General features: G+C 41.2%; 1 protein-coding gene and 1 long non-coding RNA gene across 14 annotated transcripts in view; one reads left to right on the top strand and one right to left on the bottom strand.

Annotated features, from left to right (window-relative positions):
* The window catches only part of ADAMTS9 (ADAM metallopeptidase with thrombospondin type 1 motif 9), a 220,343-nt gene that overhangs the window by 88,119 nt on the left and 108,036 nt on the right, over positions 1-24,188 (top strand). For all 6 annotated transcript variants that reach the window (XR_003796732.1, XM_029243139.1, XM_029243140.1 and 3 more), the window contains exons 27-28: positions 177-338; positions 2,483-2,659. Coding sequence is in view for 5 of the 6 variants with exons in the window: in XM_029243139.1 (XP_029098972.1) it covers positions 177-338; positions 2,483-2,659 (339 nt within the window). In the remaining variant the exon portion in view is untranslated. The remainder of the gene's footprint in view (positions 1-176; positions 339-2,482; positions 2,660-24,188) is intronic.
* The window catches only part of LOC114907454, a 39,639-nt gene that overhangs the window by 4,877 nt on the left and 10,574 nt on the right, over positions 1-24,188 (bottom strand). For 3 of the 8 annotated variants that reach the window (XR_003796734.1, XR_003796735.1, XR_003796736.1), the window contains 4 exons: positions 13,547-23,628; positions 12,765-12,952; positions 10,686-10,842; positions 188-364 (listed from right to left, as the gene is read on the bottom strand). This is a non-coding gene — a long non-coding RNA (uncharacterized LOC114907454). Of the gene's footprint in view, positions 1-187; positions 365-5,598; positions 10,069-10,685; positions 10,843-12,764; positions 12,953-13,546; positions 23,629-24,188 lie in introns of those variants that run through there. The other 5 variants (XR_003796738.1, XR_003796740.1, XR_003796737.1 and 2 more) reach the window with 5 other exon arrangements.

Raw genomic sequence — 24,188 nt, 5'->3', positions numbered from 1 at the left:
ACTTTAAACAGCCCCACGGAAGGGAGGTTCTCAGGATTGCTTTCTGTCCATTGTGGATGACTTGAGAATGGTTTCTGCCACATTTGTCTCTGACCCTTCAACCAGCTGCTTTTTGTGTCCCTGAGATGGAGATCGAGGTAGGGATTAACCTGTTGACTGATGTCTGCTGTGTTCAGTGTTCCAGTACCTGTGCTGGTGGGTCCCAGCGGCGTGTTGTTGTGTGTCAGGATGAAAATGGATACACCGCCAACGACTGCGTGGAAAGAATCAAACCCGATGAGCAGAGATCCTGCGAATCTGGCCCTTGCCCTCAGTGGGCTTATGGCAGCTGGGGAGAGGTGAGAGCAAACTCCACTTATACATCCTTTGGGAAAAAACAAACACCAAACAGTGTTATTGTTCATAGTTTATTTGAAGAAAAGAAGTAGCTCTAGTTAAAGCTTCTTGATTTCAGGTTAACTAGGAGAACAGTCTTAATTCTGGACTATTTTAAAAGTGCATTTATTACCAAGTAGAGACAGCTTGACTACACAGGAGAGGAAAGTTAGGAAAGAAGGCAGATAAATGCTACTTTAAATCGTTAACCTCTGCTGATTAAAACATGGGTGCTTTTAAAGTGATTGAAAATGTGTGTTAAATCAGTGAATGGAAATTTTGCCATCTTCTTCATAGTCTTGGGGTGTTCGTGATGCACCCTTGTTCCCATGGCATCGTGTCTCCTAATATTTCAAATCCCTGATGAACCAGAATGAATAGGAGCTGCTGTTCCTATCAAAGGTGATGCATTTTAATTGTAGAAATGAATAATTAGCTGTATAGTCTCAAATAATAAAATTCTTCAGCTGTTACCTTTTAAGAATTGCCTGCTATGACCGATGAAAGGCAATAGAATATTTGGAGCAGACAAAACTGGGTCCCATTCCCAGGCCTGGCTCTTACAAGCTTTGTGGCTTTAACAAATAATACAACTTTGCCGAATGTCTGTATTCTCGTCTATAAATGGGAATAATAATGGCACTCACTTGACAGTGTTCACATCTATTATATGAGATAGTGCGTGTCAAAAGCCTAGCCCATAGCCTTCAATCACAGTTAACTGCTTTTATAATAATGATAATCAGTATTATTACTCCCAATAATACTGATTATCATTAGCATTACTATTATTATCGAATGGGGTTTTGAGCCACTATCATGTGTAGGACTTAGATGCTTATTGTTTTGTAGTTAATTAACAAAGAATATATCTCTGTACTCTTGAATCCACAGGGAGAACCCATATTTAGAGTTTGTTGAGTTGTTCTGTCTTGACTGTAAAATTTATAAAATAACACACGAGGATTAACATCGTGGAGACTCCCCCCACCCCGCCAAGAGGGGAACAAAGACACATGAGATGGACGGGCATGTTTGTCCACACCCCTGGCTAAACGAAATCACGTGTCCACATTTCATGCTTTCATCCACGTAACCTAGTAGTCATAGGCACTCATAACGGAGAGTTTGTTAACTTTCGGTGATAATACGTCATTCTGGAGGGCTTTGCTGAAAGGCCGGAAGGGGAAGTCAGGTTTGGAGACGTGTGTATTGTGGGTTTCCCAAAACTCCTCGTAAAGTTCTGTCCCGTGGGGCCTGTGCTTAAGCTTCTGTAATTGGATAGAAGCCAGGAGAGTACACGCATTTGCTGGGATGCTGGCTGTCAGCACGGACCAGATCATTCCAAATTCTGTGGGAGATCTGGCCTTGACACAGCAGGGGGAACAGTCAGTGTTCCTGGATGTGAGCACAGCGGTACTGTCCAAGAAATACAACTTGTTCCTGCCTCAGAAGTGTGGGTCTAGCCAACAGTCAGAACCTTATCCAATGTTCCCACCATACTGTTTACTCATCCTAGGGGAGAGCCATCATTAGCCTCAGATTCAGAGATAACATAAAATATTTGAACGTCAGAAAGGTCTATGGAGACTAGAGTCACAGAATAGACAAAGGTTGGTGACAACGTCTTAGAGGTTGCCAGAAAATAAAACCAGCTAAGTCATTATTTCCTTTATTTGGTACTGAGTAGTTTTTAGATTTTTGTTTCTTTGATTTTTGGTTTTGAATACCTCAAAAAAAGACTGTAGTCTTATCCTAGACACCTGCTGTTGAATTGACTTTGATCAAGTGAAACTCTCTTAAGCTCAGTTGCCCCATATATAAAATGCGGCAAATAATTACACTCTCCTCTTGATGAGATAATATATATAAAAGCACTTAGTGCAGATGAAGAGCTAATGCTCAATAAACAATACCTACCACGAAAGTAGAGGGCTCCGGTCTGCTGCGTATATTACTTTTGGTAACTCAGCTTCATTCTGCCTACAGACTTACCTTGCCTGATGCTGTAATAGAGTCTGGCTAAGACGTGTTTCTTACAGGAAAAGAAAATTTGCCACTGGCTCTTCAGGCAAAATAACTGCAGCCTTCCTTTTTCTTCTTCCAGTGTACCAAACTGTGCGGCGGAGGCTTGCGGACAAGACTGGTGGTCTGTCAGCGGCCCAGCGGGGAACGGTTTCTAGATCTGAGCTGTGAAATTCTTGACAAGCCTCCAGATCGAGAGCAATGTAACACACATGCTTGTCCTCAAGACGCTGCATGGAGTACTGGCCCTTGGAGTTCGGTACGGCCCTAACTATTCATGTTTGTTAAGCAAAATATGTAACTAACATGCCCAATTCCAAGGTGTTCTGGGTCACTCCTTTGGGACAGATAATTATCCTCCTCACAAGGGCATCCCTGAAACTGTGCTATACACAGTCTGCTATTTTCTTCATATTGACATACAACAGAATTAATTTTTTTTATGAGATTGCCAAAGTGACTTTACAGGTGACTTGTACCTCAAACAGGCCTTTGCCGATGCCCAGAAGTAGCATCCTTTCCTATAACTAGACTGTATATATTTGTGTGTGTGTGTGTGTGTTTTTTAAGAAAGTAAATAACTCCGTGCCGTTATTAAGCTCCAAAGTGATGTAAGCCGACAACTCAAAAGCAGGTATTCTTTCCTTTTCTAAGCTGGTAGTTTTGACTTTGGTGGGAAGATACCTGCTTATTGAGGCCAAAGCAATTTTTGATTCAGAGACTATACCTTGCCTCTCTGTGACTCGGGTACAGCTCTCAACACAATCACCAAAAAGCTTGTGCCCACAAAATTGACTGAAACCATTTGGAAAATTCAAAAGTGGACTCAGTGACCTGATGCCATTCAAGGCATCTGAAATGTTCTCTCTTCTATCAAGACACAAAGCCTGTTTGAGACCATTTTTTTTCTTTGGTCCTAGGCTTCCTTTGCGATCTACTTTTAAATGACATTGGGAGACAGATTCGCCATTGTAAATACTATGCAAACTTCTGGGGCAGCTCTTGGCAAACAGAAGGATAGGCTATGTCAAAACGAGACTGTGGCTAAATTGTGCCATAGGTATGGAGTCATTAGGGCTGTTTCGTGTAAACAGAGTAAACATTCCTGTGAATACATTCATTGCACTGAAGCTGAATTAATATTATATTAAGTCATATCCAAAAGCCTTTTTTATTCCATAGGGTTCTGAGGAAAAGTCTTAACCATTCCTAAAACCAGCTAAAGAGCAGATTAACTGACCTGACATGGCTAATACCTGTTGACACTTCTAAGAGTCAGGGGTTTCAGTGTCGGAGATTGTGTCTGCAGGTAGAACTCTAGCTGTATAACTACTGTACTTTGTATTAAGTAGAAATCTAGAAGAATTTAGAGCGTTATGTCAACTGGTACTATTCAGCTGGGCTCTAAGGATTTTATTCAAGGGCATTTCAGATGTATTGTTCACCCAGAGTATTTTGTCTGCAATACTGGCACTCTCCCAAAATGAACATTTTGAAAAAGATCAGAAATAACCTTAAAATATCAAGAACATCTTCTGACATTCCAGCTTCCCTAAGTCACCTATTACATATTATTTTTCATGAAATTTTCCCTCTTGAGCCCATTATATTTTCACCCCTTTTCACTCAGCCAACGCCAATACCACACTGGAGTATATCTCAAAAAATCTAGTAGCTCTCTAAAAAGTTGCATTTCTTTAATATCGACCAAAAAACATCTCCTAACCCTCAGAGGGTATGTGTGTGTGTATACCTAATATAATATATAATATTATACACTATATATTGTATATAATATATATACAATATATAGTATATATACATTAATTTCCACAGCATTCTCTTTCTTGAACACTTTCTAAACACAGCTTAATTTCTTTTTACACCGGATCCCCACCCTGTCCCACAGATATTTTAAGAGCTTAAGTGCTTAAATTTTAAAATACGATCTGCTCATTAACTGAAGACTTTAAGTTTTTCTTACTGTAGTTGTTCTTGGGCCTGCACATAGTTTTCTGAAACACACAGAGAAGAAGAGAGAGAGAGCTTCTAAATGCTCTGTAATGCACAGGAGCAAATACACAGATTTTGAAAATATTTTTGCTGCCTATGCGATTTTAATGCTTCCTTTGTAAAGTGATCATTATTCAAATATATATTCAAATGCCTCTGCAGCCTGGGAGCAAGGCCACTTCTACAAGGCTTTTTATTGTGATTTTTACAACAACTAAATCAAAAGCGTTTTATTTAAATAGATTCATTTGTAATATATTACTTAAATTATGTGTGTGAGGGCAGCCTTTTAGATTCTTACTGTAGGATTTGGATTTTACTTTTATGTTGACTTTTATTGATGCTTTGGTACAATTTCTTAGTAATTCTAGATTGAAGCATACCTCAGTGAATTGTGTTAACAGCCATAAAGCCACTTCTGTGGTGCTTCATCTTTGTAACTGAGAGTGACATTAACAACAACAAAAACTGTATTCAAGGTGCTAACATGTTGCTTTCAAGAGAAAGTGAACTCGATTTATTAGAGACCAAGGGTAGCCTTTAGTCCCCCTCCGGCCTTGTTGCTTTCTTTCCCCAAGTACTCCCAAGCTGGAGATAGTGTCGAGAAGCAGCTGTTGCCGTGTGAGTCTTCTCCAAGGTCAAAATGAAGATAGGCTAGTTCAACAGTTGTTACCAAGGAGCAGTATTTAGGAGAGAAACTGCAAATGGCTGTTAGCGTGGTGCCCAGGCTCTCTAAAATGAAGCTTTTGTGAATGTAGGCTTCAGGTACTCATTTTAAGACCCTTAATTCTGGCTCAAGTCACTGGAGATTTAGAATCGTGATTGTGGAAAACACCTTCCCCAGATTTCGTCTTTTCTGTCCTCTTTTGAACGTGTCCTTGCACTCTGACTTGGTGATGTTTTATTTTTGAAATAAGGTTCTTAACACTGATTTGCCTATTGCACGCACACATCCCGTGACTAGAGGGATAAATTGGAAAGAGAGCTGTCAAACTGTAGTGGGAAGTGGGTTAAAAAATCTGTAGCATTCTAGAGTAAGCTGCTTCAAGATGAAATCAAAAAGGTTGCTAGGTGATGTCACCTATCCAAGATGGTCCTCCAGCCTTCCCTTTTGCATTGCCCCATGTATCTGCTTGCTCATTGCCTTGGAGACCATGGTTCTCCTTAGGAGAAATTGCTTGTGTGAGTTTTTCATGCCAAAACCTAAATGTGTTCTCTGAGCCTTGCTTTAGGTGCTTTGGAATAATGCCTGTCGACCCGAATAATGAGAATTTATGAGCTCACGAAGGAACTGTGCTTTTGTTTCTGCCTGGCCAACTTATGAATTTGTGTCTACCTCATTTTCATATTAAAGTTTGCAGCTTCTGTAGGTAGGAAGAGAAAATGTCTGACATCATATTTTATCACCTCACCACATCTATCTCTAGCAAAAATAAAGATTGTAAATATCACTACCATACTTTCCGAATACATTTTAAGCAGCCAAGCCTAGTATTATCTGAATATTTTGAGCAGTACAGATTTCTATGTGTTTATATAATAAAGCATATTTATTTTTTCCATGTTATTTAATTTTACGTACTATGTTTAAAAATCAGTGTTTATCAGCAGACTGTAAAGGCAAATAGGCTGTGTGCTTAGAAACGCATGTGTATGTTTCTTTTGGTTTTAAAGACACGTTTTAATTTTGTAAATCCCCTCCAACCTGTACCATCCTCTCCCAAATCTGAGTTAGCCAAGTGGCAAGCTTTATGTAATTGGATAGTTCAAAATGTGTATTTTAGGGCTTCCCTGGTGGCGCAGTGGTTGAGAGTCCGCCTGCCGATGCAGGGGACGCGGGTTCGTGCCCCGGTCCGGGAAGATCCCACGTGCCGCGGAGCGGCTGGGCCCGTGAGCCATGGCCGCTGAGCCTGCGCGTCCGGAGCCTGTGCTCCGCAACGGGAGAGGCCACGACAGTGAGAGGCCCGCGTACCACAAAAAAAAAAAAAAGTGTGTATTTTAAAGGGATACTTTAAAAAAAAATTTCTGGATTGGAAATGATGCTTAGTGATATAAACAAAAACATACGAGGCCTAATATTTTGTTGGGTTTTTTTTCTTCTCTAATACTGTTGTCCTGATTCACTGAGTCTCACCTATGAAATATGAATACTCCATTTATTGAATTTGTAGATAATGCTAAGGCATAGCCAGAAGACAAAACCAGTGATTAGGAGAAATGGTTCTGAATATGTCAGAGGAGCCAGGTACAGGAAAAAGCTCACCTAATGTGCATCAATTTGATCATACCTTATTCTTCGTGTTCAGATAACTATAAAAGACTTACAACATTTGTCAGTTTTGTTATTTGTTCACCTGCAATACATTTCAGAAGCATTTCTTATTAAAGAAAACATAACAGTAACTTGAAAGTTTTAAGAGAACCTGCACTTTTCAAAAAATGATAAGTCATAAAGGTGACCTCAGATCTTTGCTGGTTCCACTCCCCTGCTGAGCCTCCATTTTGCACTGTAGTTTGTTATGGTAACTGGGGGGGAAAGGACCAAAATAAGGGAGTCCCTATATGCATTTGAGGGTTTTTTTATGAGGTGCTGAATAAGATAACTTCTCCAAAGCAGGTGATCGTAGCTAACGTTTACTGAGTATTTACTGTGTACCAAGCCAAGTTAAGCAAATCTGTGTCACATTTAGCCCCCATGTTACCCTGTTGAGAGAGGTGTTTTTATGAACCCATTTGACTGTGTGATAATGTACTTTAGCGATACAACTTCAATGTCAGTATACCTTTTTTTGTTTTTCTCCCCTGGGAGAAAGAAGGATTTATAACTTGTAGCCAGTAAGGAGAACACCAGGGATCTTTTCCAAAGCAGTGTCTCCCAATGTCCTGTTTGTTTTGATAGAAAGAAACAGCTCATGTTCAGAATGAATTTTTTAAACTCCTGCTTATATTCAATAAAAGGATATGCCTAAAACTCACACTCCATCTAGACTCAACATTATTTAGCTAATACTGGCATTGCCCCTTTGACTCCAGCAGTAGAAAATCTAAATTTATAACTTTTACTGGTAAATTCCCATAACCGGCAGCTATGAACACTTCAAACAACTGATTATGTTTAGGGAATGGCAAAACATCTCTCTTTTTTATTTGAAAAATATCATAATAGCCAGATTCGGAGGATGATATAAAGATTTGGGCTATAAGGAATATCACATCAAATGTGTATGCATTTTTATATAAATATAAGATATTTTTTTCTTTACTAATGAAGACAGATCTTAAACATACTTCTAGTGTCTTTTAAGAAAGAAATAAGAAACACATTATTTGCCTCTATCAATATGGAGTATAAAAAATAAGATAGGTTTTTTTTTTAATGAAAACATTATGACATATGAAATTACAAAGTTTATTTGAACTCAGGGTAGATTAAGACTCTATAAACCACTCATCTCACATGTGCTCCAAAAAAGCAAAACACTGGCCTGCATCTGTTTCATTGGAGATAAAACTTAGCTGGACTTTTTTTTTTTTTCCCCCTCCGTATTTACAGTGATTGTATGCCTATCAGAGATTCTGTTCCTGCTTTCTGACAGCTGATATTTCTTGATAGCTTGACAGATTTCTGTTTTTACAGTCTTAAAAAGTCCAAAGGTGGGGATGGGGGCAAGGGTAGGAGAGACGTTAGACCCTGAGAAGGAGTGAAGGTCCTCCCCGCCGACTCAGGTCAGCGAGTTGCCCTTTTGGAATGGATAGGAATGGAAACTTTGGAATGTGGAGTGGGAGGTAGAGGCTGAGTCCGAGTCTAATTGGCTGGGAGGGAATCCTGATTATTAAAGGCAGTTGAGGAAGATTTATGAGGAGGGCGTAAAAGACTGTGGGTCATTCCTTTAAAAAAAAAAAAAAGTCATTCATTTTTCAGCGAATACTCGTTATGGGCCTACTGGGGGGCTAGCCTGTTCTGCATGCTAAGGATACAGCAGTGAGCAGTCAGAGCTATTCATTCTAGTGGGGAAACAGGAAATTTGAACACATATAGAACTGACAATTTTTTCCTGGAAGCCTCACTACAACCATAAAAATACAAATTACTATTAGGATATATATATATATATATATATATATATATATATATATATATACATGTTGCTAATGATCTTTGTTCAACCGATATAAATTATTGATCTCGTCTTTCCTTTTAAATGTGCAGTTGCTCAATAATTTTCAGTGATAAATGCCCTCTCGCTGATGGCATGGAACCTTTCAAAACCTCCTGTCAGGAAATATGCTTCTGTTCACCTTTACGTTAGAACCCAAACATGAGTTCAGGGGTCTGAGAGCCAGGATAAGTGGAGGGCCTGGCTTTCTGCCTCTCCTCTCTGGGGTCCTCAGCCTTCACACCAGCGTGGGAAGTTGTGGCTGAGAGTACATTTCCCCCTTTGTGATTTAATAGGTGCCAATAAAAAGATCTGGAAGGTGTGGATTGCCACATCACCATCTTTGTTCTTGCTGTTGTTCATTTTCATGGATTGTTTTAATCACTGCAACATCCCTTTCCAGAAATTTATAAAATAGGAACTTGGCAGCCAAAAGAGTGTACAGGAAGTAGTATGGAAAAGAATCAATGTAGGCTGAACCTACAAAGCCACCATTCTTAGCCAGGCCTGCATCCCCTTTCTCTTATTAGAATGAGGTTATGCCTTGGCCAAAGCAGTCCAATAGCTTTCCACAATGTTGGAAATGTTCTCTATCTTTCCTTTCCAATATGGAAGCCACTAGCCACATGTGGCTAATATTAAGCACTTATTATGTGGCCAAGTACAATAGGATTTTGCATTTTAAATTGTACTTAACTTAATTACTCTAAATATAAACAGCCACCTGTGCCTGGTGGCGACCGTATTAGACAGGGCAACCTCAGGCAATTAGCAATTAATATTCAACTAGCCAAGGGATCAGTAAACGTATAAAAATAAATTGGGGAGAAAAGCCCTATGTCAGCCTGTAATGGGTCCCTATGTAGGATGCCCTTGCATCTAATATGTACCATCCTCTTGTCATTCTGTTTTGCACCATTGTTTGGGAACACTTTAGTGGGTGTTCCCTGACAGCTGGGCATTGAAAAAGTAGCACAGGGAGATCAGCTCGGTGCTTTGTGACCACCTAGAGGGGTGGGATGAGGAGGGTGTGAGGGAGACGCAAGAGGGAGGGGATATGGAGATATATGTAAACGTATAGCTGATTCACTTTGTTATACAGCAGAAACTAACACAACAGTGTAAAGCAATTATACTCCAATAAAGATGTTAAAAAAAAGAAAAATACAATGGTCAAACCTAAAAAAAAAAAAGAGGCTTTTAGAACCAGCTGTCTTTAGAGTAGTAACTCCAGGGCCTCCACATAAAAGCAGCTGTTAAAACAAACTCTCCTCTTTTGCATCTCAGAGTTCAAGTTCATCATGGCAGTAAGTTCAGTTAAGGAGAAAGAATGTTTATGTGTTCTATGGGTCAAAAGGGCAAGGTGTAATGATGCTTTTTAGGAGAGGGCAAAAATGGACAACGCCAGGTAGCCACCTTGTAGAAGCTTGAATTCCAAGAGACCATTCCCTCTTTGAAGGAGAAGTTTCAAGAAGGCAACTTTCGTATTCCCTGAGCCCTGTAGGTAAAGGTTGAGTAGATTAGGTTTATGGAGCTGTCTCAAAGACACTTCAGAAGAATCAGAGTTGAGGCTGTGTCTCCTCCATCACTATAATTGCCGTCATTTAACTTTGCCTCCCCAGTGTTAAGAAAACCATTATGGATTGTTTCATGTTCATACCCTGTACTGATGCACTCAGAAATTAAAATGTATGTAACGACATTGGCTGCAAATTGGCTGACGATGTCATCAGTTAGTTCTCTTTTCTAGCGACCAGATAGAGTTGTGGGGTTTTTTTGCCCCTTTAGGGTGACATCTGAATTAAACTATAAACCGTTCAGGTGGTCTGTTTTTAGAAGCCCTTTTTCATTTATTATCCTCACTCTTAGGTTGTCTATGTACTAAAATGGGAAATAAGTCAAATAACTCTCTCTAAGCCACCTTCTTCTGAAGTATCTCAGAAAGTAGATGAATGGATTTTTTCAGTTATCTGCAGAAGAGCTGTTTCTCCTCAGTTTTATACAGTGCATTTCATCCCATAATTATTGTGACAGCTTTGACTTTTTATTATAACGATCACTTACATTTTGGAGCGTTTACTTTCTGCTAGAAGTTATGCAAAGCAATTCACTCACATTATCAAATTTAATCTCTTCTACTTGATGAGCTTAGCACCGTCAGATAAATTAGCTAGTTGGTTCTAGGTCAAACTGTGGCTGAACCAGGTTCTGAGCTTGGTAACCAAGATATAATCCCCTCATCTTGCTGTTTAGTTGGTGAAGTGGTGAAAAGCTGTGGAAAGAGGATGTATACAATTTAAGACTTTCTGTTTTTCCAGATTGTAACTGCTTGAAACATTCTGGAATTATTGAGCCATTTACAGATTTTGCTCAGAGCTCTAAAGGGATGAATATGAGAAAATTGTTTTTCTTAAAATTAAACCAGGTAAAGAGCAAGATTGGGGCTTTCTAGAAGACTTGGGGGGAAAAAAGCGTGAAGTATTTATTAAGCACACATTAAGTGATATTTCTGACATTTTAATATACAAAGAGAAATAGAATAACTGGAGGTAATAAATCTAAGTGTTTTCTTTGTTCAGTAGATATATAGGTAATCAGGATGAGAAATTAGATTTTGGTCAAGCCAGTTAGGGGATTTGTAGATGTTTGTACGATTAGGTTTATTGTAGAATGTGATATGCTGTCGCACTACAAGTGAATTATGAAAAATGATGAAATTAAAATTTATTAAGAAGTGATCTCACACTAATAACTGTCTGCTTGAAATAAAACACATTAAATGCATTGAGATATCTTCCATACTCTTTCTTGAGCTAAAACTAAGCTACAGGAGTTGAACTCTTCAGGCAATGCGAAGGCTTATTCCTTCCCATTGGTGGGACAGTCAACCACTGTGAGTTCTGCCCTTGCATTCACCTCGTTCTTTGCCCCTCGTTCGCCCAAATACTGATGTATTCCTCCATCCATGTGGCAAGTGCATGTTAAGATGTGGTTATGGTTTGGGAGGTGTGTAAGATGAAGTGAGGGAAGAGATGACATTAAAAACAACGAAACAAAACGTAGTTTTGCTCCCTTTTTCTAACTAGAACAAAGGAAGAAATGTAGACATAGCCACCACGTTTCAAGTGAAAATCCTTTTAACCGAATCATTTACTGAATTGCCCCAAACTTTAATTTCCTTTGGGCTGTAGATGCCCACTGTCCAAGCTTGGTGCCTTACACACAGTAGGCATACTATCAACAATATTGAAATGAATGAGTGAATGAATGAACTGCTCAGAAGCTGATATCCTTATTGCACTGGCCTAAACTATGGAAATAAAGAGCTAACTTGCAGGAGGGAATCATAAAAAGAAACACACAGGTTTGGATGCTGCTGGTGTATCAATAGTGATTTCCTGACTTGGAGAGTTGTCTGGTAGTTATGTAGGAAAGTGTCCTTGATTTGGGGAAATTAGAGTTTGAGAGATGATGGCACATTATGTCTGCAAGTTTTTCAGGAAAAGAAAAAATAATAATGGCATATATGTGTATATTTAGGGAGGACGAAGGAGGGAGCAAATATGGTGAAATGTTGACAGGGAATCTGAATAAGGGGCAGAGGGAGTTCTTTGTGATGTTCTTAGGATTTTTCTTTAAGTTTGAAAATTTTCAAAATATTTCTTTTTTAATGCTTAAAGAAACGTAAATATGTTCAGAGTGTGTATTTTACTTTACAAGGAAGCGGAGAGTAGGTCTGGATTTATTTCAGGGCTTTAAAAATTCTGACACATTTTAGGAAGCTGTTTTTAATCTCAGATTTGCATTGTAACATCATAATAAAAGTGGGTGCTCTAGTCCGAGCTCAGCGTAAACGGCATCTTTCCTAGTTTTTCATTGGCTTTTTTCTCATGAACTTCTTCTTCCTCCTCCCCCCCTACCTCCCTCCGCCCCTCCCACCCAGGCAGCTAAAATGCAAGGGTCTCTGGGAATGGTGTGGTTTTTTGCTCCCCTTTTCCCAGGGAAATCCAGACTTTCATTGCCGGTCTTGCTAGTAAATTCTAGTAAATACTTGGCCAAATGCAGACTCCCCTTTTTTAATCCATTGCTCCCCAGTCAAAGCCCAGAATCCTTTGAGAGCTAAAGAACTTTTCCACAAATATGTGCTGTTTGTTTTCCTTGTGTTCATAAAAAGCCCTCACCCAACCAACTCACCTATTCCTGCATTGCGGTTGGCACTTTCTTAGTGAAATCATGATTTCCTCCTTGGTTGTCTCTTAATCAGCTGTGAAGCATCTGGGAACCGCTTAGCAGTGTTAGGTCACAACTGTGATGTCAGGGAGGATAGTGCTGTCCAGAAGAGCCTGTTCGTTTCATTGTAGTTGCGATCTTCACTGCTGTGCCTGGGAATTGATTTTACATTGTACATGTCATGTTCTCTAAGACCAGGGATTCCCAACCCTTTTAGCCTAGGATTTTCACCCTGTTAATGTTCAGTGGGCCCTTTACCACCCCCTATCCAAAAGAAAGCTCTGTGTGCCCTGCCCCCCACCAAATGAATTAAAATCAATTCAGTTTTGAGAGCTTGTTGAAGGACTTTCTGAAAACCTTGGGATTATTCAGGGTTCTCAATCGGGGGTGATTTTTATCCCCCAGTGGACATTGGGTAATGTCTGGAGACATCGTTGGTTGTCATAAATGGGTTTGAGGGGGAGGGGCGGGTATTACTGGCACCTAATGAAGAGAAGCCAGGGATGTTGCCAAGCATCCTATAGTGCACAGCATGGTCCCCATAGGAGAGAGAGGACTCATGATCGGAAGTCAAGGCTGAAGTCACAGTTGCAAGCCCTGTGGAATGACTGTGGTTAGCTATCAGAAAACACTTCTCTCTGGAGAGTCAGATTTTCCATCAAGTAGTATGTGGAATCCTAGGAAGCCAGCAAGGTCAAAGATTTTCAAGAATGAACTGAAAATAGGAGGTTTCAAAGTTGTCTCACCAGACTATGAATTTGCAAACCAACAAGCAGTATCATTCAATCTTTTCTGGAGCCAAGAGGGGAAGTTGTTGATGTGTACAGATGTGCGCAGTGTGGTCCATAGACGTTCCGCATGGCAACCTTGGCAGGGGTCACTAACTTTGGATAGAAAGGCATAAATGAGGATGGGAATTTCTACGAAAACAAGCGTTATTCCAACATGTTCATACTTTTGGATTGCATGAACTGATAGCACTGATAGTATAGAGATGATAGATAGATAGATAGATAGGTAGATATCGATAGATATCGATAGACAGCACTTACCTCATTCATGGTAGAATTTGCACATGTGTAATACACTAACTATATCTAGGAATTGGTTTCAGAGTTGAATATTTAGGAGTTTTTTGGGGGGAGTACTTTTATGAAAGCATAATTAATCCAAAAATGTCTTCCGACATTGGCAGATGTCCTCTGGGGGCAATATCATCTCTCCCTCGTGGTTCAATGAGTGTCTTACAGCAGAACTTTCCTTTCCATATTCTCATAGGCATTAAGTAGGTATAGTCTACAGCATTTCCCAAATTTGTTTGATTCCAAATTCCTTTTTTTTTTTTTTAAGTCAGAGAAGTCTTAGAGGTTTTAAAATTGTTCTCTTCCTCCTCTCAGGGAAGATAAATCATTGTTGTAGAGACCACCAGGTTTTCACAGTTATTTTCCCACCAGTTGTTTTTTTTTTAATCTAGCAGAGGAAGCCCTGATCACCTTTTTCAGATATGTGGCTGGCCGGCCAGATACCTGGCTTTTCAATACATGAACTTCCCGGGGAAGAAAGTTTCTGAAATTCTACCCCTTCATACCTCTCCTTTCCCACTTTTCAAATCTTTTCTGCTTTAGCAGATGGCAATTGCTATATATTTGCCAACCTCAGACCCCCCTGCCACACAGACACACGTATTTATGATCAGAATGGCAGGTGCAACTCCGAGATCCGTGGCACAGAGAACATTTTAGATGATCCATCTCCTGGCCCTAGAAGGAAAATCAATCTCAATTCTTCTTCTTCAAAAAGGTCACCAATGATGACCATAAACTCTAATAGTGACTCCAAATCTTTGAGACTGGAGAAGAAATCTATTGGTAGAGGAAAGGCAAGCAAAATGAACCCAGACACTGTCATCAACCTCAGAAGTTTTATGGTAGGACCTAAACTGCAATGAAATATTGGATTCTTCCCACAATGTTTAAACTTTATTGGATAAAAGACCGGAAATTCTTATAAAAAGAAAGACATACACGTTGGAGCTCAATGTAGAAGAAACCTTTGTTACCCATAAGACAAATGAGTGCTACCTTCCAGAAGTAATTGGAACCTTAAATTACCAATGGACTAACTATGTCAAAAGCTCTTTCAAATTAGAAATGGAGTTTTGCCTTTTACCTAATTATAACCTTACCAGTTATTCCGGGCTATGAGACGATACAGCCACTAATGAAATCTTACTTCTCTGAATGAATGTGTTTCTCCACATCCCAGTCACCAACTGATGACCAGTGGTCTTACATGTCTTGATGTGGCGCATAAAAGTGCCTGTCTGGGGCTTCCCTGGTGGCACAGTGGTTGAGGGTCCGCCTGCCGATGCAGGGGACATGGGTTCGTGCCCTGGTCCGGGAAGATCCCACATGCTGCAGAGCGGCTGGGCCTGTGAGCCATGGCCGCCGAGCCCGTGCGTCCGGAGCCTGTGCTCCGCAACGGGAGAGGCCACAACAGTGAGAGGCCCGCGTACTGCAAAAGAAAAAAAAAAAGTGCCTGTCTGCAGTAGGCCAGATGGATTTGACCAGAAGTGGAGAAAGAATAACAAAAGGCCCACATTTACGGATCATCTTCTGTGAGCCAAGCTTTGGGCCTAGTGCCTTGTAAGCATTATTGCAAATCCTCATATAATCCTTACAAAATGGTCCCTATTGTGTCCATTATGCAGGTAGGAAAAGTGAGCTCCACGCAGGCTAAGCAAGTGTCCCAGCATCCTACAATCAGTAATTTTTGGATCCAGACCCGACTGACTCTCAAGCTTCATGCTTTCCCACTCCCTCTCTGGAAGGGCTTTCAGAACTTCTAGAAATACTGATTTTGATTTGTGACACATCCAAAAATAGGCTCTTGCCCTGGTGGAAACCAGTTTAGCTCTCCTCTGCTTTTTAAAAGCCATTGAAACTGAGTCTTTGGGGTCTGAATTTTTGAATAGGCCCTTTTAACACTTCACTGGATTTTGAATGGTTTTCAAAGGAGCTCAGAAATTGGGCTTGGTCACCCAACACTCTCAGACCAGAGCTCTGAAAAGGGTTGGTTTTCCCCTGCACATTTATAGCATGCTAGAACAATGTGAATTAGCACATCTGTAAGGAAAGATCTGCTGAACTAAGAAAACTAGATATATCTGAATGTGGCCTAATCCTATTATTTGGGTAATAACCACCTCACTTAGTAGGGAGGCTTGTGGTGGCCAGCTTGTAGAGAGTGTACAGGAGATCAAATTCAATCTACAGTTACAAAGTCTCAGGCTTGATGTTGGTTTTGTAATCCTGAATACCCTATACTCTGAGAGCATTTTTCTAAATGAAAGGGAACTTAAAAAAAATCAGGCTCAAACTTAGACACATTATTTTGGAACAGATGGTATAAGTCTTTAGTTTGTTTTGTTTTGCTTTGCTTTGCTTTGCTTTTAGATGTTTCCAGCCAGAATGGAGATAGACAGTATCTGGCCTAGAGAGAACCCATTCTGGTCTGTTACATTTCTTTGTAGTCTATTTTCAGTCTGTATATCTACATTTTTTCCATCTGGCAAAAGTGTCAATCTAAGGTGACATCTTTGGGAGGGAGAAACAACATTTTGTGACCCTAAGAGTATATGGTGGTCTCAGTGGCTGTTAGCCAAGCTTTCAGTGTTAGCCTTGCCTGTGCAGGACAGTGTGGTCTTCTGAGTTCCGAGCTTCCAACCCTTGCTGTCCATTATCTTACATCATATTCTCAGATAACCTTCCTCTTAGATGTCTCCCGTGCAGTATTCAGTTCTGTAACTATGAATTAAATATTAAACCGCAAGAGTACTTAGCCAGTTTTAGATTGAATAGACACAGGCGATAGGAGAGAGCACGAGTTATTTATTTGGACCCTACCAATGAACTGAGCATTGTGTAGAATGTTTGCTTCATCCTTAAAAATTCTTGTGAGATAAGTGGCTCTAGGCTGTATTAGATACTATTCATTCACACATGCGTTTGTGTGATCCCTAAGTATTCAAGTGTTTGCTATAAACTAGGCACTGCTCTGAGCACTGGGGAGATAGCAGTGAACAAAACAGACAAAAATCCTTGAACTCATCAAGCTTACATTCTAGTGGGGAGGCGGAGATAACCTATAAATCACAAGTAAAACAAAAGTTGAAATATGTATTGTGAAAGAAAGTGAGTGGTGCCATGGATAAAAATAAATTAAAGAAGAGAGAAAATAGCATAGAAGAGAAGGTGGGAACTGTAACTTTAAGGTCAGGCAAGTCTCCAATAAAAGGTGACATTTGAGCAGAGATCCAGGAAAATACAAAAGTAAGCTATGTGGATACCCAGGAGAAGAGTATTTCAGGTGAAGACCTGGAGACGGGAGTATGCCAGGCATATCTTGGCAGTCGCGAGGCCAAGGTGGCTGGAATAGAGGGGGGGTGTGGATGGTGGGGTATGAAATTAGAGATGAAATTGATGGAAGGGAACGTGGAAGTTGATCGTGGGAGAGGGAGAGCAAAGGACCATTGGAGGGATTTTTGCTTACACTTAGTGAGGTAGGAAGCCATTGGGGGGGAGAGTTGAGTAGAAACGTGGATTTGTTTTAAAAGAATGAGTCTGGCTTCTGAATTTAGGGGAAGCTATAGGAGGAACAAAGATAGAAACAGGGAGAACATTAGAAGCCGTTGGAGTAACTCACATGAGAGTGCTCAGTGGAAGTGGTGAGAAGTGGTAGGATTCTTTTTTTGGATTCTTTTGGTTTTTAAAAATATTTATTTAGGCTGCGCCAAGTATTAGTGGCGGCTTCGTCACAGCACGTGAGCTCCTTAGTTGCGGCATGCGAACTCTTAGTTACGTCATGCATGTGAGATCTAGTTCCCTGACCAGGGATCGAACCCAGGCCCCCTGCATTGGGAGTGCGGAGTCCAACCACTGGATCACCAGGGAAGTCCCAAGAAGTGGTAGGATTCTGACATATTTTTAAGATAATGCCAAAGGATTCGCTCCAAGTTTAGATATGGGATACAAGAGAAAGGAGTTGGAATGACTCCAAATTTTGTGCAGTGGACAAGTGGATGGATAGTTTCCATTGATTGAAATGAAGATAATAGGAAGATCAGGACGTCCGTTTTAGACATGTTAGGTTTAAGATGCTTACTCACCATCATCTCATACCTGGTTAAGCATCTTGCATAAGATCACAAAGGAATAGATAGCAGTGGTCACAGCAGGTCTGATTGATTCCAAAACTGAATTCATAACTACCACGTGCTTGTGCCTCAACCCTTGGATTTTCATTAGAATAAATCTCAAGAGTAGTGCAGGAATCATTTAAATTTCACAGAAAACCATCAACCATGATTTTAGCCACTTGTATGCCCAGTCTTCCATGTTGTGAGCCACTTACATTTTAGCTGGGTTTTATTTCTTCTCATCTCATTCTTTCATAGCGGTACTTTTGAGCCTTTTCTTTAGCAAAAGGTAAGCAGGAGGAGGAGACAAGGAAAGCCACAAAGGACTTGACTAGCGCATATTGATAGTAACTTGGTCTTATCTGAAGTACCAGTAGAGCATTGCAAAGTTGGAGGAGGAACATCTCATTCAATAATGGTTAAGATGACCTTTTTCCCTCTCACTGAGGTATATTTCTCTGATTACAGACTCAGATAGGTATGCATATTTCCATTCTGGGGTGGCATTAATATCCACCCAAAAGCAAATTCACTGCATGAACTACTTTCCCCCAATAGTTGTAAATTTTTCAGTGTAAGACATTTGACATACTGGCAGATAAAGATGTTCCTTTCACACGAAACTGATGCAGGAATGGCCAGACAGGCAGAGAAAGCAAGGCTGGAAGAGGCAATTAAATGAACCCTGCCCTAGTGTCGTTTAAATGACTGAAAGCTCTTTGGGAGGAGGAAGAAACTCAAGGACTGGACATTGGTTGGGTGCATGAAAGTCCAAAGACAGCCTGCCTGCATTGCTTTTTTACAGAAACATTCCCAAAGGTGACTTTAGCTTCCCAGGTCTGTCCCTGGCTGTCTGGGACAGTAGCCCAAGTCATGAGTGGGTCTACCCAAGGGCTGTCATCTTCTAGCAGAATGACATCCCCAGGTAGCCTTGAATCCTCCAGCCTGGGCCCTTACAGTCCACCTTCAGAGCGCCAAGAAGCGTGGGGTCCCTGTTCCCACCAGCCATAACTTTTCCATCACTCACTCACTCAGACTCTTCTGCACCCACCTTTGAAACAGCTGAGAATAAAGGATGCTGGAACAAAAACCTCACCCATTACCCTTCCCATCTTCCAGTCTGCCTTCAGAAATACTTCTGTGGCTAGCACAGGGTGTGGGTCCTGGTACCATCTTCACCTCTTTCCTGAAAAATGCCAATATCGTGATTTGGCTGATGTTGGGTTACAAAGAATCATCACGTCTAACCTTGAAAGGGAAAAGAAGCTTTACAAAACAGGCACTGTGCTTGGGAATGGGGAATCAGAGGGCATGTTAGTGGTAACAGAGCCTGATGACATAATAGACCTCAAATCCCTGAGGGCACCATTGGATGTGTCCGCTCTAGAAATCACCACGTGTGGCTTCTGCGAATTTTCTTGGTTTTTGTTTCTATCTTGATGGGGAGAAAAACTAATATTTACACTCCTGCAGAATAAGAAGAACCCCAATTTGGGTTTCGCAAGTTCCATAGCTAATTTCATAGGCTACTGTATTTCATGTTAAAATGTATTTCCCACCTCTAATAAGAAGTTGTTATGTTATGAGGCCGCAGGCTGTGTGGCTGGAGAGCCCAGTACCTCATAATTCTTGTGGGGTGATGGGAGGTGGCGGTCATGAGCATCTCTCACTGCCTCCCCTTCTGTTCCTGGCCCTGCCACCTCCCTTGCGAGGCATATGCAAGGCCGCCTACTTGGATATAGTATTGACAGGAGCCTTCAAGCGTGCTCCAAGAGTTGACATGTGAACCTTAGTTCCCTTTCTCCCACAGTCTTAGACCTTTGTAGCACTGCAAAGGCTGGGCGTACTGGGGGGTAATGGGGCTGGAAGGATGGCCCGATGCCCCATCCAGCTGCGATGACTGTGATTCCTACATCCGCTTTCTTCCTTGGTGTTCCCTGCCAATCTCATGCTTTCTCAGCTCCTTTTCATGGTAATAAGTGCCATGGTGGTCCTGGACACGAACGGCCATCAGGCAGGCCTGTCAACACTGGCTTAATGCCCTCAAGTCACAGCCCTTGTTTCCTGGCCAAGCTTTCTCTCCTTCCTCCTCGGTCCTTTTGGATCCCTGATGCCCCTGTTCAGAGCCATTCTTGAATTGTGAGAAGCCCTATAAAAATTTCCCTAAACTTGTTCACATCTCCAATGAGCAGATACGCTTTCCGACAAAGGACTCTTAGCACTGCCACAGCTGAGCTGAACCGAGCAGGGAAGTGAGTGAATGTGTGTTTGGTAATGGTTATCACTGATGTGGATTGTGTGCTTCAGGACATTGAAAGAAACAACATACCAAAAAGCAAACGGGAAACACAAGGAGTTTTTGAGATAATAAGCGTGAGCAGGAAGTGACGGAGTGAAAAAGAGATGTGGCTTTCAGATATGGTGCCCTTCTTTTTCTTGTCTGTCTGTCTTCTCTGGTTAGAAGAGACCATATTAATAAGTAATAGTCTATGAGAGTGAAAAGGGCGCTGCAGAAGAAGAGGACTCATCAACATTTATGTCTGCTCTGGGGATTTCTCTGTGACCTTTAGAAAGAAGAGCTCTTCACCCATTCACAAGAGGGAGATTTTGCCAGACTGAGTTCCTCGTTCACCCAGCAGTGCCTGTATTAGAATGTTAATTTTAGACTCCATGAGTAAACATATATTTTTAAAAATACTCACCTTTTAAACTGCATGTTAGGAGATATTTTTAAAGAGTCCACTGAGTAGGAGTAGGAGTAGCAGGAACAGTGAACATGTATTGATTTTTACACTGTCGGGCCAAAGCACCAAGAGCTCTGTATGCATTATCTCATCTAATTGTAAGGCAGCCCTGCTGCGTATACATAGTGCTGTTATCCCCATTTTACAGAGAACAGATCTGAGCTGAGAGTAACTTGCTCCAAATGGCACTGTGGTAAAATGGCCCATAGCACTCCAGCGTAGGTCTGTCTGACTCCAAAACCTGTGCCTCGAAGGGCTACATTTTAGAGCAAGGTGAAGACACGCACCCATGTGCTGAGCTGTGGAATCCCATGCACAGCCACCCCATGGAATTTGTTTTTAACTGGTACCTTAGAAGAAGAGGTGGTGAAACCCATGCTTGTTCATATTGGTGTTGGTAATTCCTCAAAGCCAGAGGCGCAGAATCTACACCTGCCTTGGCTGGCCCCAGCCCATCCTGCTAGCTCTATGTGATCATGACTGAGTTGGAGTGGAAGGAATCAGGATGCCTGGTTAGCTGTGGTTCCCAAGCAACACACAGAGCGCCAGAATCTGGTCACAAATCCCCAGTGCAAAGGGTACCAAATAGTGTTCCTTGCTAGGTACAGGAGCTCCTAGTCATAAGCCTACGTCTATTCCTTCTTTACTGTGTGACAGTGAGCATGACGTGTCTCCTTTTCCATAGCATTGAATTTGTAAAATAAATACATGGACTGAATAAAAATATATATAAAATATGCTGAGATGACCTATAGCTCAGAGATTTGAGAGCTTAATCCCTGGTGGATCGGCAGGCCAAAATTTACAACCTGTAACCTTCCATTCATGACCACGCAAAGGGCCGTTCACCAGTGAATAGAGATGATCGTTCACCATGTGGCATCAGGCTGAATGCCAAAGGTGAATCGACCTTGACAAATGGCCAAGAGAAAACCAGAGTGTGGCTTTGGGCAAAGAGAAATGTGGCTCTTTATTTATATTTATATTATTGTACATGATGGTGTATTTACTTTTCATAGAGTCTTTATTCCCAGGGTGTTAAAGAGTTTGTGAAGAAAGTATTAAAGTCAGAAATAGGTTGCGTAACCATCCTCTTCCTGGGAGACTAAGGAGTCACAGAGGTCTCTAAAATAGTCTTAAGGGACATTTCTTTAAAGTCCTGGTTTTCTGTTATCACCGTGGGTAAGCAGGGGTGAGCAGCCTGTTTTCTTAACCAAGCCCTCTCTTCAGTATAACTTAGGGAAGAAAATGGCGGTTCTGGAAAAACACATGCTATATGTGAAGGCTAACGCTACTTGCTTCCTGGCTCTGTGACCCTGGGCAAGTGAGGTCACCTCTTTAATCCTCAGTCTCCTTATTTGTAAAGAGGAATCCTAATAGTACCTGAGCCACAAGGTTGCTGTAGGGATTAAATAGGAGAAGCCAGTAGCCTTCAGCTACTCATAGTAAGCGCTCATGGTGTGATTTCTAATAGCTCTGCTCCAACTGAAAGAGTACCTTTGGGGTGGCCTCTTTGAATTTAAATAACTGCCAAATCAGTTCAGCATTAGCACTGGGCGTCAGATTCCAGGTGTTTCTGTCTTGAAACCTTTAGGAAAACATGACATTTGGTTTATGGTACACTTCTATGATGGCTATAGCTTTCATGTATTCATTCATCCCCATAAATATTTGCTCAGTGCCTACAGTGTGGAAAGCAGTAATCAACATATGTGGATTGCAGCTACTATCTTTTTTCTATGTGACGAGCCCACATGGTTTTCCAGGTCTTGCGCTGAGCAGATTTGAAACTTTGATCCCTAAGTCTATCTTTGCACTCAACATTCTTCCCCCCGCCCCCGGTGGAACAGTGGGTACAGGCTGGAATCCCTTTGCCTTTTCTGATTGTGTGATGTTCATGCAATACTCACTTCACTTGTCATTATAACTGGCAAAGGCAGTTCTGAACCATGGGCATGAGCATTGCATCCTTTTTGATATCATACTTTCCAGATGAGGTCTGCCTTTATGTTTCTTAAACAAAGTCAACATGAGAGTAGAATCAAGAGCTTGTTGAAAAGAAAAAGAAGAGCTTGTTGTTATGAAAAGACACACTTCATTTTTTAGATGAAGTGATTTAGATGTTTTTTTCATATTTTATAGAATCACAAGGGAAAGGCCTTGAATAATAATTAGTACAGTCTCCTGTCTCACGACTGAACTCTGCCCACCAGTCTCAGAGTGATGGTTAAACCTGATTGTCAAAAATCTTTAGATTATCAGAGTCTTGGCTTAGCTTGGTAATGGATTCTAGTATATGACCTTTCTCTTGGCTTCTCAATTCTTCCTTCTAACCTGCTGTCAACCAGTCCTCTGGTTGGAAATACGGACTAGTTGATCAACATCCTCCATAAGACATTTCATATAAACAGAATCTTATGTATACAGATCACTTGGAAATAGGAATCACACAGACACACTCAACTGTGCCCACTCTGCTGGGACTGTCCTCCTAGACCATCTATTAACCCTTACGTATAAGTATCTGCTATGACTCAGGCAGTCCTGGCCCACACCCCGTCCACTCTGGTGCTTCCTCTGAGCCCCAGCATCATCTAGCCCCATCGAGAAGCTTCCTTCTAGCCAGATTCTGTGTGCATCCCTGACCTAAGCCCTCCCCTTCCTATTCCTTCTTGGTTCCTCATGGCATCCTTACCAATTCCGTGTGGTCCTCCCATCTCTATTTGGATGTCCAGGTTCTCAGCAGCCTTGGCAATGCTGGAGATCTCATTCTTTCTAGGTCTTCACCCCTTCTCATCCAAGCAGACACACTGGGGTTGTTTGCTGGCTTCTTGGCGACAGAGACCCAGCCCCTCAGTATAAGTGAAAGAACCGATGCAGGACAACCCTAATGCCAGGGACAGCACACCAGGAACAGTGAGATACAAATCCACACCACATCCAGAGCTACCTCTAGAGAGGGAGCCAGTTCTGTTTCCACCAGATGTGTTGAAATGCAAGGATTTTAAACTCTTAGACCTTCGTCTAAAAAGTAAAGACAACATCTGAACAAAGCTCCACATTAAACATTCCCTTTGAATGACCTCGCAGAAACAAAAGCCCAGGCATTTGAGATACTGACCTTGGTGTTTCTATGTAACAAGCAGAGATTACTTTGTTTGAGAGTGTTGCCCAAAGTTGGGGGGAAATCATTCTCTTAAACAAGTTGGATTGTTTCCCCAGAGGAAAAAGTCAAGAGTCCTACTGGCAAACTAGGAGATTATTTTGGCTGTAAATATGAGGAATTAAATATTCCCCAGAGCAAGAACCCTCAGATACGTAGCCAATAAATAATATGTACTAGGTGACACTCCAGATTTAACTGTTATAATCTGTGATGCACATTGATGCAAAAACCACTGCCTGGGAAAGGACTGGAAAAAATCAGATGGAAATTTCCCTCAGAAT

Source organism: Monodon monoceros, unplaced genomic scaffold (genome assembly GCF_005190385.1).
Source record: "Monodon monoceros isolate NGI ecotype Baffin Bay Population unplaced genomic scaffold, NGI_Narwhal_1 Super_Scaffold_3, whole genome shotgun sequence".
Lineage (NCBI taxonomy): Eukaryota > Metazoa > Chordata > Mammalia > Artiodactyla > Monodontidae > Monodon > Monodon monoceros.
This window is presented reverse-complemented; position numbering and strand designations above follow the sequence as displayed.